General features: G+C 37.6%; 1 protein-coding gene across 1 annotated transcript in view; it reads left to right on the forward strand.

Annotated features, from left to right (window-relative positions):
- The window catches only part of LOC113576349 (calcium-activated potassium channel subunit alpha-1-like), a 55,622-nt gene extending 39,754 nt beyond the window's left edge, over positions 1-15,868 (forward strand). Inside the window, 12 exon segments of the mRNA XM_035533486.1 lie at positions 890-908; positions 3,141-3,220; positions 3,912-4,029; positions 4,463-4,687; positions 5,010-5,202; positions 5,453-5,557; positions 7,727-7,857; positions 8,053-8,247; positions 10,581-10,699; positions 12,645-12,854; positions 14,014-14,043; positions 14,555-15,868. Coding sequence (XP_035389379.1) covers positions 890-908; positions 3,141-3,220; positions 3,912-4,029; positions 4,463-4,687; positions 5,010-5,202; positions 5,453-5,557; positions 7,727-7,857; positions 8,053-8,247; positions 10,581-10,699; positions 12,645-12,854; positions 14,014-14,020 — 1,402 coding nt within the window. The 3' untranslated portion in view covers positions 14,021-14,043; positions 14,555-15,868.
- Positions 15,869-17,180: the final 1,312 nt, after the last annotated feature.

Genomic DNA, 17,180 nt, shown 5'->3' on the forward strand with positions numbered 1-17,180 from the left:
TGGCTAAATAAATTATAAATTTAGGAACACTTGGCATACCTATAAATGACAGTACCATTAAATGCCTACTTTAGATGGATGCTCTAGTCATTTTGATTTCTCAATCAAGATTATACATTGGCAACCAATCTAACCCAAACCAACTGAATGCCCAGAGTAGACAAGCTGTGCACCTGGAATTGCTACACATCATACCTAGTGTTCCAAATTGAAATTAGAAACCCATTTTATATGAACATTTGCACTATCTCCCCTCAATTTCTAGATTGCAGATTGCATAAACTGCCCTGTCCTAGAGAGAACAGTGGGATTATTATGCAAGCAGTAAAATTCATGGCATCTTATTTAAGGGACAAGTGTGTTTTTTAAATAGGTCAGTGTTTTTGATGAGTAATTATTATTTTGTAAATAATGTACATTTGTTCTATTTCTATTTATTTTACCTTTTTGTCCATGGTAATTTGCTTTGGCACTAATGTAAAAATTGGAAAATTCTTGCCAATAGAGAATTGAATTGAGAGAGAGGCTGAGAGAGATGCAGAGATACAGAATAAGTCTGCTCCTGAATCATACCTCCTAAAAAAACCCATCTCATCAAATATTCAGAATTACAGAAGGCTCTCTACAAATTATTATCCATCACTTAAACACTGTTTTAATACACACAATGCACTTCAAAATGACACATATTAAAACCCACACTATAGAATACTAAATGTCTGGGTAAATGTGTATAAATGAATGTGTGCTAGAGTGAGGGAGTGTTCATGGAACACTGCACTGCTTTGTGTGAAAAGCACAAAGCAGTGGTTACCTTAAACAGATGATTGGAAAATTAATTTCCGTGATATGTTTCAGGAAATCACTGACATTATTTTCCTCTCCATAGGGCCTCAGTGTACTGTAAGGCTTGCCATGATGACATCACAGACCCCAAACTGATCAAGAAGTGTGGATGCAAGCGACGTAAGTTTTCAAAAGCATTGCATGATATAACGAGCATATATGTCACCATAATTTGTAGTAAATGCTCTGCATGAGATGTGATTTAAAATCTCCCCTCACTATGGAAGAGATTACCTGAGGTGTAAATCCTTTTTTTTTTTCAATGTAACTCCCAAATGCACAGTAAAAGGGAATCCAATGTTATCACATCTGAGTCACCTGTGTTCCTGCATTTCTTAAATAAAGCCCTTTGAAGTTCACTATTACTCCAAAGGGTTTCTCCTAAATCAACCACTAGAGGGCAATCACATTTCATTATTGGTGCTGATCATACTTCTTGAACTTCACAAACAAACAGCAGATGAATCTGCGGCACTGCTGTCATACATGTCCTCTGTTTTATATGTGAATGGTCCATTAAGACCTTGAAAACCTGTGCACCCCTGAGTAGGCTGACATCTTAAGAGAGTAAGTCAGCTGAGAACTCCTGATATTTGTTCTTGACTACTAAACACGTGTCCTTATATTTCTGTGTTCCAACACATCTTCCATATTGCTCTATACCATGTTGCTCTACACCAAGCTGAAGAATAAAACATGATTTTACTTACACTAATGTCTCACTTTTCAAGTAGTAACAGTAAACCAATCTGTCACTCTAGGAAACTCTTCAGTCTTATGAATGTCTGCCTCAGGGCCTAATACTTGACCCTTCTTTAGATTATTTTTCTGTGCTGTTAACCTGCTCTTCTACCATTGCACTCCTCCATTCTTAACTCCAGCTAAGAAGGCCAGCATTTGCTGGATGTGCCAGATGGGGTGCTTAGATTTCGTTTAGTGAGGGCATGGTTGTTCATGTGTCTCCTGCAGTGTCTGTAGAAGTGTAGAGATGCCACCACGTACATTTCACCTCTCCCCTACCTCTCTTAGTGATAAATTGTTAGCTTTGCATTCCTGTAAGTCTTCATCTTCTCCTGCTTCACCTACTGCCCCTGTGCACAGTGTACATGATGTTGTGGCTGTTGCATCTGCTGTTCTGACATGTATGTACTTTTTAGCATCCTGTAGCTGCAATAGGCTTTGGGACATTTCTGATTGTTATAACTGGGTCAGATAGGAATTCAGATGATGACACATTAATGTCACTGACCAACACTAATCTTGGTTTCATTTTAGGGGATTATCAGAATAGAATAGTCAATAGAATTCTAAAATAAACTTTATAAATGTATTCATTTTCTGTTTCTTTAGATTTAAAATAAGTGTGTATTTAAAGTTTTAATTGTCTTTTGATTAAATTGTGTTTTGTGTTTACCTTTATGTTGTAGAGTAGTAAAAAGTAAAAAAGTGTATCAATAAGTGATAAAGCCTGACTAATATTATGGGTTCCAAAATTAGAGGTTATGGGATGATAGGATCTGGTTAGGAAACTTTTTTTTCCTACAGAATTTCATATTTGTTCCTTCATAATTTTGATGTCTCAATCTACAATGTAGAAAATTCCAAAATATAAAGTAAATGAGAAGAGGTGTCTTTTGACTGGAACACTTTGCAAAAGTGCACTTTGCTTGCACAGCTCTGTCTGAAACGTTCTGTTTCTGTGGAAACTGTGTACTTTACTACAAATTTGAATATACATACACATTTATCCCCCTCTTCCTCTTGTTTGTGTGTTAGTGTTTGTGAGACTTCCTTTGTCTTCTTTCTCCCTACCTTGTAAACAGTGGCTGTTTTGGTGCCATAGAGCAGAGCAATAAACATTTTAACCTATTGTTTGTTAGATATTTCTAGAGTCTCTGTACAGTTGGAGACTATAACATTTATATTTACAGCATTTAGCTGACACTTTTTATCTAAAGCAACTAAGAATTATGAGTGAGGGTCTTGCTCAGGGGCCCATGAGTAGCATCTTGGTAGTGGTGGTGCTTGAACCAGCAACCTTCCAACTATAAGTCAAGGACTTTAACCACTGAGCTACCACCACCCAAATAAGATATAAGATTATGTAACACTTTAGTGAGGGATATTATTGGTCATCAGACTTTTTAGCTTCTGAAAACTGGGCACTAGTTGTTCTGGCTGTGCATGTCAAATAAGCAGGGTAGTGAGGTGACTTTAGGTTAAATAAGCAGGTTAGTGTGGTCACTTTAGGTCAAACCAATGCCTGTGTCTTTGCAGGTGTGACAGTGACAGAGTCTGCTTTGTCATCTATGAAAAAACGCCAGAAAGAAGGAATGAGGGATTCAATCAACTTTTCAAAAAACACAAGGTAACACTGTGTGTGTATATGTGCACTTCCATGCGTCCGTGCATGTGATTGTACATGTACGTGTGTGTGTGTGTGTGTGTGTGTGGGCACACAGCTGTGGTGATCACTTTGCCTCCCTGCAAGCAGTACACCTAAGTTTATGGACTGAGCAATGAAAGAGCTGCTGCTGAATTATGGAATGTATTACTAGAGGTGGACTGAGAATAATGAACAAATGAATGCTTTATTAGAGAATCCAAATGGGAAACATTTGTGTCCTCACAGAGGGAGATGAATTCTGAAGATTTCACTCAGCATAGTAGAAATAAATAACACAACAAAAGGGACACTGAAGCTGATATGGACAGCATCTCTCCATATCTGGCAGTGGTAGCACAGTGGTTAGAGTACTTAACTTGTAATTGAAAGGTTGCTAGATGCCACTGTTGGGCCCCTGAGCAAGGCCCTTAACCCTCAATTGCTCAAGTTGTACTCAGTCATAATTGGAAGTTGCTTTGGATAAAGGTGTCAGATAAATGTAAATGAGAGAAAGGAAGGGAGCAACTGTATTTGCATGTGGCCTAATAATATATTTCCTTAACAAAATCCCTACAACTGGGAAAACTTTTGCACTTCTTCCTTTAGAGCTAATAAAGTCGTGCTCCCCCCACCACCACCACAATGGTTTTGCCTGTTTTTTTTTTCTTTCTTTGTGTCGTGAACCTCTGCTGGTCTCCAGCCAACCAGTGGACACGATGGATGACAATGTGAAGAGGTTTGACTCTACAGGAATGTTCCACTGGTGCCCCTCCAGAGACATTGATATGGCTGTACTGGTGAGTACTGCTGTATTCTAATACACAGAGTTGAAGTCATACTGGTCAGTCCTGGTGTAATCTAACACACAGAGAATGTCATACTGATGAGTAACACTCAACGGAGAAGGATATTCCGGTGGTGATTCTACTATAGTTTAAATGGGAGGTTCAGTTCTCAGTGTTCCCCATTCAGTCCAGTAGTCTAAAATGTAGTCTAGCTAAAGGACGTAGATGATTAGATTTGCAGCCTTGGTGTGTTTGGCGCTGGAACAGAATGAAAATGTGGACTGGCTTGGGGACCCTAAGGAACATTCTTGATACCCCTGTATTGGTGCTCCTTTAAGAAAGCTCCTTTTGTCACAGTAAACAGAGCTGTTTTATTTCTAGCTAACACAGCAGCAAACAGAGGTAGTTTATCTGTGGCTAACAGAGCTGCTCTCCTTCTACTTAGACCCGCAGTGAAGCATCGATGACGGTAGTGAGTGGCCATGTGGTGGTGTGCATCTTTGGTGATGTGAATTCAGCTGTGATGGGCCTGAGGAACCTGGTGATGCCTCTCAGGGCCAGTAACTTCCACTATCATGAGCTGAAGCATATCATCTTTGTGGGCTCACTGGACTACCTAAAGAAGGAGTGGGACACACTCAGCAACTTTCCCAAAGTCTCCATATTACCCGTGAGTCTGCTCCAGCTGAGCGCATTGGCTTGGTTCTGAAGTGCCTTAGCTGTATTAACATAAGGGAGTTATGAGCAGGCTAATATACCTGTGAATAAAGTATTTCCTGTGCCACATTAGTCTACTGCTTTAGTTTAAAAAAAGTTTAGCTGTACCTCCTTGTATTCTATTTCAAATGTTAGTAACTGAACTGACATATAATTTAACTCAGTTACTGAATTCTGTCATATCAAAGATCAGCAATAGCATTATGAAAACACTTACCTTGCATCAGTGTTTGACTAATGTTTGTATTGTTTATGTGGTGTTTTTGTTTGTGAAGGGCTCTCCTCTGAGCAGAGCGAATCTGAGGGCTGTGAACATCAACCTGTGTGACATGTGTGTCATCCTCTCAGCCAATCAGAATACCGGTGATGATACATCAATGCAGGATAAGGAGAGCATCCTGGGCTCACTCAACATCCAATCCATGCGGTTTGAAGACACCATAGGCCTTCTGCAGGCCAACTCCCATGGTAGCAATACCTGACCAATAGCATAAACATGCACACACTCCCCTACCCCACCCCCCACCCCAAGAGGGATAGGCACAGACACACACACACACACACACACACATGCATTCACTCATGCACTATATCTACATACAAATATGTATGTACAGCACCCGCCCTTTAGTATGGCCTGGTGTCTGATGTGTGTGTGTGTGTGTGTGTGTGTGTGTGTGTGTGTGTGCGCGTGTGTGCGTGCACATACTCTCTGCAGGCTTTGTGCCTCTAGGAATGGATCGCTCTTCTTTTGAGAACAGCTCTGTGCATGGCCTGATGAGACAGAGTGTTACCATGGGAAGCAACATCCTCACAGAGCTTGGTACAATGCACACACACACACACACACACACACACACACACAAGTACAAAACAGAATCTAAAGAGAAAGGAATAAAAACATGCAATACATAGCCAATACTATAGGGCTGAAAAAATAAGGGAACAAAATAAGGGAAGAGGATTCAAAATCAAACCAAAAGTCAAAGACTGCATTGGTTGCACTAATACAAAACATCCCAGAGATTCTCAGTTGGATTTAAGCCTATAGAACATGAAGGCTGGCCAATAGCATCAATGTCTTTGTGAGTGTAATGTGGAGCAAACATGAGGCAAACAAATGCTGAGAAGAGCATTTTTTAAGGGGAAATGCAAAATCATGGTCATTAGAATGGTCCATGGTCAAAGAGTACTGGGAAACATATTAAACAAAAAGCAAAAACTCACAATAAAAAAATAGACAGTTGAGCTAGAACAGCCAGCTACATACAAACAACATGGGCTCAGACAAGGAATGACCAGCGACATAACAAGTGGGAACACAGGGTATAAATACACAAGGTAAAAACGAGGAACATGTGAAACTAATAAAACAGTGAAACCCAAAACAAGGACTGGAACAGAAACGGAGAAAACTAAACAAGGACATGAGATAGGGAAACAATGGAGACAGGATGCTAGGAGTGGCCAACAATGACAGTGAGCCAGGAACTGCCTACACACTTGTGCCACATGAGGCCGTGCGTTGTTCCACATCAGGAGGAACCCAGGGCTCACTGCACAACATAAGCTCTGACAATGGCTCTGAGGACAATGGTTCTCTGACCCTCATCTCAAAAGTTCACACAAGTATTCATGCACATGCAAATGAACATACAAAATGACAAAAATGCATATATTGTAAACATACACATACAATTGTGGTCAGAAATGTAAATACACTCATCATAGACATAAGTGTTATGGCATCATTGGGATTTCACTGATTTTGCTTCTTTTTAGGGGCAGAGTTCAGCATACAGCTTTAATAAATACATTTAAAAATACATTTGGTGTCTCTAATAAAAACACGGTAAAAATGATACATACAGACCAAATGTTTGGTTAAATGTCCTTTCGAAAGTTGCTAATTTACCTGATGCACTAAATTCTTGGTTTTTTGTTCCTATTAAAGATGTATGATCTCATACATTATTAAAGATTTCTTTTATATTAAAGATCTCATTCTGCCCCAGAAAAAAAACCATGTAAAAACTAACATATATGTGCATATATTGTTCAAACACACATACAAACTGACATATAAATATGCATATAATGCACATACACATACAACATAAAAACACTCATATATTGTACAGAAACATAAAAACAAATAAACATATATATTGTGCATATACACATGCAAACTATAAACATGGCTGTATTGTACACAAACACATAAACTGAAACATTTATTGTATACAAATACAAACTGATACACTTTGTACATGATTACTCAAAGACAAAACACACATATCTTGCAAAAACTCACAAACCAACACTAGGTAAATCTGTCAGGTTGCTTTAACACTGAGTTTGGGTTTATGTGTGTGTGTTTTGTCACTAGATAAAGCAGACAGATTGCAGAAATCAGTGTGTTTAATACAGGACAGGAGCTGTGGAACCTCAATCCCTATGATCACTGAGCTTGGTAAGACATAACTTTTTGTGTGTTTGGGTGATATTGGTGATCATTTGAGTGGTGGTGTGTTGTATGTGTTTCTATTGAGCAAATTTTTTTGTGTGTATGTGTATGGACGTGTGTGCACTGTGTGGGTAATATTGGTGTTGTTTTGAGTGTATGTTTTATAGTTGTTTATATGCTTTATAATATGTTTGTATTGTATTTGAATGAATTTGTGTGTAACTTCCTCACATTCTTTCTCCCACCTTTCTGTTCTGGTGCCATATAGCCTGCCTGTTGTATCAATTGGCAGATAATTATATAATAATTCTGATAATTAGTATGTATGTTACACAAATTTTTCAGCATTACTGTAAATCCTACAAAGAACTGACCTTTTTTAGTCACTAAAAATGTTAGCTAATTGAACCAAGAACCAAGAATGTAATGCTATTTTGTACAAGCAAATATGTTTCATGTGTTTGTCTTATGTCTGTTTGTATTGTGTGTAAATGAGTGCATGTGTGTATATGTTTGTGTTCATAGTGAATGATGGTAACGTACAATACCTGGACCAGGATGATGATGATGACCCCGACACTGAGCTGTACCTCACACAGCCCTTCGCATGTGGGGCAGCATTTGCTGTCAGTGTGCTCGACTCTTTAATGAGTGCTGTGAGTGTTTACACACACACACACACACGTGAAACACAAACTGTACATGCATAAGCACAAACACACACACGTTGCATGCATGAGCACACAGATGCACGTGCATGCTAATAAACATGGGTGATGAAAGATCTTATTTTATTATATGCTGTAAAAGCTTATGTTCTGTCTCTCTCTTTCTGTTTCTCTCTCTAACAGACTTACTTCAATGATAACATTCTGACATTGATCCGGACGCTGGTCACAGGTGGATCCACTCCGGAACTGGAGAGTTTGTTGGGGGAGGAGAACACCCTACGTGGGGGCTACAGCACCCCTGAAACATTGGTCAAGAGGGACAGGTGCCATGTGACACAGGTGGCCCTATGTGAAGGGCCCTTTGCTGAACTCGGGGTGAGACAGAGCAATAGGGATGAGAAATAAGAAGTGAGAAAGAAAGAGAGCATGAAAGAGGGAAAAAGCTTGAACTATCTTACATAACAAACACATAAGCGCCTCGGGCTAATTACAAACAAACATTCAGACCAAACAAAATTATAACCAAAGAAAACAAAAATACATCACTTATAAGAAAGAATCCACAAAATAACAGCATAGATTTCAGTGGTATTTAGTACATGGTGCTATATGCAGATTATCTGACCCCAATCAAAAACAAACAACAGGAAAGCATTAGCAATGTACAAACACAATGACAATGACCACAGCCTGCTTATTGAGCCAGGCCATCTGGCACAGCTGGCTGTCCAGAAAGAACAGGCTGTTCTCCCACTGCCACTTTGGAATGAGTGTCTCTGAGTGTCTCAAATATGAATAAATTAGAAATCCATTCTATAAAAAACCAGACTTTTCTCTGAGTTTCTAGATTGCAGTAATTAAGAAAAACTGTCCTATATCTTGGGAGGGAACAGTGGGCTGATTATAGAAACAGCAATGTCCATAGTATCTTGTCACAGTCTAAGGAACTACCAGAAATTATTTTCTTTTTACAGTCACTCAGTATTTTGATTAATTACTGTTAGTTAGTTATTTTGTAGTGAATGTACTTTTTGTTCTTTCCATACCAATTTTCTCTTTTCTTTTAATTTGTTTTGGTAGTAGTGTAACTTGTTACATTCATGCCAATAAAGCATTATTGAAATGAAAATTGAATTGAGAGACAAGGAGAGAGAGCAGGAGAGAAGAGATGGAGAGCAAAAGAGAGGCAGACAAAGGAAGAAAAAGAGAGATAGAGACTAACATAAGGAGACAGAGAGGCCCTCAGCACAAAGCATCCTGTCTAACCATCACACACTACCACGTAATCATTTCCAATCAGTGTAAATGTCCTTTAAAATTTCCTGCTGTAATTCCATTAGGACATTTCCTAATAGAAATGGTCTGCAGAACACAGTTCTCAAGCCACAGGGTCATCTACAAACAGATCTCCCATTGCACAAGAATTTATACTACAGTTACATCATGCACTGCATCTAAACACCTGCAACTGTTGATAAGTGACTCATAAGCACTGTACCAAAGTACTGCTTTTGATAGAATACTTTGGGCACTAATACTAGTTTTGCTACTGCCTAAAAATATCAGTGTGGATGGCAAATTGAACTCGATGGCAGATATCACTAACAGACCTTGCTAATAGACCTCCCTAGCAGACCTCCCTATCAGACCTGTCTAACAGATGTCACTAGTCCCAGACACAGCAAACAGTCCCACACAGATGCTAGAACATGGTAAGATAGACAGGACATCAGTGACATGCGACAAGCTTTCACACATGCCTTGACAACTCCTGTATAATGTATAGATTTGCGAACATGGCCGACTCCTGAACAATTTATTTGTTTATTATTTAATTGTAGCATTTCAGCTGGTTTGCATATCAGCAGCTCTAAAAATGTACCTTTGCATTTTGGAGTGTTAAAAAATGACTGTACTATAATATTATATTGATAAAATTGATAACTCAGTGAGAACAGCTACTGGAGTCTATACCTGGAGATTCTGGAGACCAGAATCTTTTGTTTTGAGTGTGTTAAATGCTAGAGCAGAGTCTCTTGTTTTAATTTGTATGTAAGAAAAGTTACACACACGTAATTTGTCTACAACCTTTTCAGAATAACTATTACATGTATTATTATTATGTGTGTATGTAACAATGTTACTGTTTAATAGAGCTATAAGGTAAGGCAGGTTCAATGGGGTGATTTTTCCTCCAATCGGCGTGTCGGTCAGAACACTGGAGTGTTAGTGGTGATATCCATCTCTTTAAAAAGATTCAACAATGCAACACTTTATACATGTTCACACACCAGCATGTTCACTGGGCATATTAGTATACAGTACAGACTCAGGTTTGTCCAAATACAGACAGCACGCTATGTATTTGAGGTATGGAGAATGAAGTATGAAGTGAGAAGTATGTGGAGGATATGAAGAGCAAAGTATGGAGCATGATAAGTATGGTATCAGGTCAAGGAAGCATACTTCACAAACAGAATGTGGATAAGAAGGAACAAGGATCTGGCTACATGCGCTCCGATGTCTCTTGTGGACCTATCATCACAGATCTCTGACACAGTGTGTGTCGTCACTCCTTGACAAAGTGTATCTTTATGAGCAGCCTTTGCAACAGCTACACACTTTTACAACTTTTACAGAATAACTATTAGACATGCTTATATTATACTGTTAAACATGATTATGTATGTTTGTTGTTTTATTTACAGGAAGGAGGTTTATATGGTGACTTATTCTGCAAGGCAATGAAAACTTACAACATGCTGTGTTTTGGAATATACCGTCTGTTGGACATGCCCCGGACCACTGAGACTGGGTGCACAAAGCGGTGAGTCACCTGCAGCTGTACATGCATGTCACATATGTTACACATGTTGGTTAAGATCTTTGTCATATTTGTACATGCACCGGTCATGCAAGAGCACTGTGTGCCTTTTATTAAAAACATCACTGTGTTAAAATGCATCAACACATTGTTTGCATCAGTTTCAATCACACTGTTCACATCTTACTGAACGTATCACACTTTTCACATTATATATGTATATATTTAATAAAAATTGTAAAAAGTTATAAAAGATTCATTAAAAAAGTTTAATTGAAATTTTAAAAAATGAAACACATAACATTAAGTAAAGACTAGAAGATAAAGATAAGACTTCTGTGCAGTGTTATCCCTGAGAGCTAAAACCAGTGTTTTAAGCTTACTTAAAAGATAGATTAAATAGATCAGTTTTCAGTATTGATTTAAAAATGTCTAAGATCTTGACACGTCTGAAGTTCAGTAACAAGAGATTCCATCTAAGAGCATTATAGCCAAATGGTGCTTCTCTGTGCTATTTACACCACAATGTTGACATTACAGTGTTCACATTGCAGAATTTCACTATTTGCATCACACTGCTTACATATCAATGTCAGCAATCATAATTATTCTTATTTGAAAGATTATGTAATTTCAATTATTGATTTAATAATTATTAATGAATGTTTCTTACATTATGATTCTTATTTGAATAACAATTTTATATATTAATGATTCATATTAAAAGCAAGCCATTAATTGCTTATTTTTCATTTCATTTTTTTTTTTTCCTTTAAAATTGTTTCGATTGTGGTGACCATTGTCATCCAGAGTAGGACGGGCCCCCCTTTGAGTATTAGCTTTCTTCCTCATGCTCTAGGGAGTTTTTCCTTGCACCTGTCACCCTTGGCTTGCTCACTGGGAGCTTGGACTCTGACATTTGTAAAGCTGCTTTGTGACAACATCTGTTGTAAAAAGTGCTGTATATTTGATATTTGAATTACTGTTTTATCATAGTGATGATTTTTCATGCCTATCGTGGCAATCATTCAGTCATCTGTAATTTTGGTGGTTGGTGAGAAGGACTCAGTTTTCCAATGGAAGGACTCCCTGTACATACATCATACGCTTCACCTAATCACAAACCACTAAGAGAGTGCTCTTTTCTGCCCTACCTTTTACCTGCCAATATAGTTATTTTATTTATTTTACTTTATCATTCTACAATGGCATCTCCCAACCTTCACTCAACACTTAACAAGTGATGCACATGTAATGTTCCAAGAATGACTGTGGGTGTATGTGTGAGTGTACGTGTGTTGTGAGTGTGGTGGAAATGTCTCTTGTACTGTGTACAAGCAACTGTGCAGGGAGAGCAAATGTAACCAAGAACAAATTCCTTGTATGTGTGAGCATACTTGGCTAATAAAGCATGATTCTGATTATTCAATGGTATGGACTTGTATTCATTTCATTTAGATATATTGCCATCTGTTTCTGTGGTTTACTGTGTGTTATCATTCTGAACTATTCTGATTTTTGACCCTGTTCATGTTTTTGACTGCCTCTTGGATTCACATTTGGTTTGGTTGCCTGTTACCGTTGTACCTTTCAGATTATGACCTTGGATTGTTTTTCATGACATTTTTGAAATGACCCTTTTTGAAACAAGAATTTAAACTACTATAGAACATACTTTTAAAATTCACGAGTGTCTGGTTTTATGTGTGTGCAAGTGTGTGTTTGTGTGTGTGTGTGTGTGTGTGTGTGTGTGTGTGTGTGTGTGTGTGTGTGTGTGTGTGTAGGTGTGTAGTACTATAGGGCTTAGGTGCCTGGTGTGTATTCTTTATACACACACACACACACACACACACACACACACACGCACATGCTCTCTCTTCCTCCCCCTTTTATATCCATGATCTTAAGCTTTCATTATAGTTTTCTCTCTCTCTCTTCTCTGTCACAGGTTTGTAATCACCACCCCTCCATATGACCTGGAGCTGATACCTACAGACAAGGTCTTCTGCCTAATGCAGTTTGACCCTACTAGGGGTCAGTTTGGCAACACACTGTCACACTCCTCCCGCTCCTCCTACAACTCGAGTAAAAAGACCTCGGCCAGCGTAGGCTCATGCAACAGCCAGCCAAAGTGCTATGAGCCGTGCGACAACCAGAAGTATGTGCTATAAAGCTTGTTATCGATTCACTGCACCCTCTCTCCTTGACTTTCTTTCTCTCTCTCTCACACAAACACACACACACACACACCCTCACCTTCTTTCTCACACTCTGTATCTTTTTCCTCTCTCCCCCTTTTACTTTACTTTTCTCTCTGTCTCTTTCACTCTCTCTCTCTCTCTCTCTCTCTCTCTCTCTCTCTGCCTGTTTGGTTTGTCTGGCATTGTGCAGCTGAATGTCAAAGAGAATCTCCTTAATGATCACATCCACACTATACATCCTCTTGAAAGTGTCATCTTGCCTGTTCTTTTAGCATCAATGCAAATTTGTCTATAATCACAGTTAAATTAAATTAAATTAAATTAAACTTTACATTTAAAAGTGGTGCATTTTCATTGATGTTGTGTGATTGAATTTCGGTACAGAGTTGCAACCATTTTGCACTGGCACTGCACTTTTTCATCTCATAACATCACTATGAACATCATGGGAATTTCCTCTTGCATGGGAAAAACACATTTTAAATCAACACCTCCACTCACTCCACTGTTTAGCACCCTACTGTGTAAATCTCCATTCAGCACTGAGGGCTTTGTTGTGGCAGAGGGCTCTAGCATCTCCCACACATGAAGAACAATGATGATGTTTCAGTACTTCGGTACCTATCACTGCCTTCTCAGTGTGTGATAACCTTAAGAATAATCCAAGCACAGACAACCTAGTTTATTGTCACCTTGCTTGAGAAACAGGACTTGCTATTAATTTTGGTTTCCATCCTTACTTCCACTCTTCGGGAGCAGTCAGTACCGCCATGTACACAACTGCAGTGTTACTTAGGACGAAACAATGTTTTTACTATATTTAATAAGAATGATGATGTTTTGATTGACTGAATATGAGTATTCAGCAGTCTGATGTTGTATGTGTTCGTCAGCTGGAGCAGTTGTGAGTCTATGCAGTCTGTGACATCAGGTTAGGTGCCATCATCAACTTTTAGCCAGGACTAGGGCTTCTACATGCTCTTCAGATGGACCAGTAATCTCAGTGTCAATCTTAATCTCACTCTCTATTTTAGTGTCATACATTTGCTCTTTTATTTCCATTGCATACTTTACTCTGATCATATGATTAAAGGCATGTATTTGTTTTTTTAACAGTTGCTGAATGAATATGGAGATGTTTCTATGGTGAGTAAGTGGACTTTCCAGATATTTTCTTGTATCTTTTTCAAATTTAATTTTAGCTTTTTACAATATTTCACAATTTGTTTTCCAATGGCCTCTTCAAATATGGTTTCACAGTATTTTGAAAGCTATTATAAATTTGCTGCCTTTTTTGGGTGGAACTGTCAAAAAAGGAACTCGAACATTTCAACTCAAAAACATCATGACGATGTATACACAAGAACATCACTGATAGAAGTACATTTTCTGCAAATGATTGCTATGAAACATGCTAAGTAACATGTTTGCTTTCTTCACTGAATTCTTTGTTCATATTCATAAGTGAATCAGAATTTCTGGACCAAAGTTTCTCATTTAATTGATGTTAAAGGTGTAAAATGTATTAAAAAAAAACCTTCCAGATGTAAAAAATGTTCCAGTAATTATACTGAAATACTTTCAGAATAAAAACCTCATTTTCTGGACTAAAGGAATGATCAACTGTTTGTTCTCCGAACTTTCCCACTTGTTGCAGATAACACGAGATTATTGTGGTTCCTGTTTTTCCACAACCTTCTTCTTCATGCATCTGCTCCTTTCTAAATAGTTAAGTGAATACAAAAACAACATATTTACAATCATGTGAAAACATTGGCTCTAATTTACCAGCAAGGTCCTACTGCCCTTCTGCCATTCACCAGATTACTGATCATGTTCACATGTGCCTTGTTCTGCCCTATTTGTTTTTTGCCCTGTTTAAAGCACATGGGTACTCTCCGCTAGTGCTACACATTACCAGCCTTCTATGCTTCGAGACATACTGCTGCAGCTCAGTGCTCCAAGTCATACTGCCAGCAATTTCATTTGCAATTATTGTACTGGCCAACTCATCACTGTCCTTTTTATTGCTTACTACAGTGGAGCATAAAGAAGTCCTTATTTCCACTTGCGTCTCGCTCCCTCCTGTCCAGTGTCACATGTCCAAGTTTGAATATGTGCAGAATTTCTTATCTATATATTGTTTGGTAGTGGGTTTTTTTTTTTTTTTTGGTGTTTGTTTGGCTTTGGTTTGCTTTGTTTTTTTGTCCCAAGACTGTAAATCACAACACTTTTGAAGGATTTTACTTTTTTTTTTTCCTTCTTTAGATTTGACATTGTATTTCAGTGGTTTACATTCAAAATGATATATAATGAATGTATTATGTGCAAAGTGAGTTATTTTTAATTAAACTAGCTAAAGAACTTTGATTATTCAACACATTATTAATGATATTTAATCATAATATTCCAGTATCACCTTTATTACAATATTTAAATATTTCCTTTTGAAACATTCACATCTCTTTGGCAACCCATGCCAAAACATTTAACATATTAAGATGTTGAACCAGTGTTCCATGACTTTGACTTAATAATTTAGTCCTCTGGTATAACTAGCATAATTAAGTAATTAGGATAGAATATGTAATGCTATATACCATGAAGTTTATTATAATTAAAACAATAAAAAATAACTCCGGAGCCCAGAGGGTGGATGCTTTCTGTGTGACATCTCCACATACTTCTTTGCTCCGCCCACTTTTTAGGTTTAATTGTGAGTGATTGTTTCCACCTGTTTCTTGTTATTCAATTGATAGTTGTATATTTCCCAATTTCTTCAGTTTATTTAGGTCTTTAGTTCCTTGTCAGTTATTGTGCAAGTTGTATGTTTCTGGATTCCATGTTTATTTCTGGTCTAGATCATGTTGTATGTTCTATACTGACATGTTCTCTTGTTCTGTTTCATGTAGTTTTGCCTTGTGATTTGTTTCTTAATTTTGTGTTTTCAGTTGCTTTCATTAAAAATCCCTCCTTTGCTTGCATCCTGCCACTTGCCTCATCACTGCTAGCATTACACAATTAACATAGATATTGTGTACAACTAAAGAGCAATTAAATAAACAAGTTTGTTGTTTAAAAGCTAACTTTCATATCCTATTAATTAGCATACATGTGGTTTTTTTTATAGCTTAATAGTCAGTTTAGGCTGTTCTGAGATCAGCTGTCTCTGCTTGGCATTTCAGCTTGTCTAATCATTCCATACATCTACAGATAAAGTGCTGGAAAACCAAAGCAGTGCAAAATGATCAACAACCTGGCTGAGAAATTCAAAATGGTTAAATATTACATTCTCTTCTTTTGGGTTTACTATATATATATATATATATATATATATATATATATATATATATATATATATATATAATGTGTGTGTGTGTGTGTGTGTGTACATACAAACATAAGGTTACTGTGGCAATACATGTAATTTTAACAGATTCTTGATTTTTTTTTCCCATGCATACTTTAATCTGTTTTGATTGAAAATAGCTTTAAATCAAACAACCACCAGTCATATAAAGTGTTTGCACAAATAGAAATGTTTTATATACATCAGAAAATCCAGTTTTTTAAATTGTTGTGTAGTGTTGTTTATCACAAAGAGAGATGAAAGAAACAGAACAGAGAGAGGCTCATTATCAGTTTGGAGAACAGATCTGAGACAAGCTATATTGACAGGACAGTCAGTGTGCAAGTATACAGAGAGGCTGGCTCAGACAGGGTAACACAGTCAGTTTTTTGGCCCAAGCCTTGACCGGTTGCCAATCTACTTTTCCCCTTTTTTCTTATGTATTTAAATAAACTGAAATATGTAGAACATAATAAAAAATAATTCTTTTAGCAATGGTATCCATACATGTATATTAGTTGTCTAATGCCAAGTTCACACTGCACGATTTTAGCCATGATATTCCACAGGTTTTGGAGTTTGCCCAGAGTTAAAACATCAGCTCTTGGACTCTATGCTTGAATAAGATGTCATCTGAGAGACTTGCCGATTGCTCTGAGACTAACGCTGTTTCATGCATGGTATCTCATCAAAAAATTGTTTGGAGATAAGACAGACTTGTCGGATCTTGAAAGATCTTATAATGTGTGACCACCATCACTGATCTGTCATGTAGTTAGCAAAATACAATGACTACCCAATTACAAGCAACTTGTGTATCTGACAACTTTGAAAGTTATGTCATGTGTCTGTGGCATAAAAAGCCTTGTTTGAAAAACCATCCTGGGGTGGAATCTTGGTTTGATTGCATTTTTTGATGGGTTTCTCAAATACC

Source organism: Electrophorus electricus, chromosome 14, assembly GCF_013358815.1.
Source record: "Electrophorus electricus isolate fEleEle1 chromosome 14, fEleEle1.pri, whole genome shotgun sequence".
In the NCBI taxonomy this organism is placed as follows: Eukaryota; Metazoa; Chordata; class Actinopteri; order Gymnotiformes; family Gymnotidae; genus Electrophorus; species Electrophorus electricus.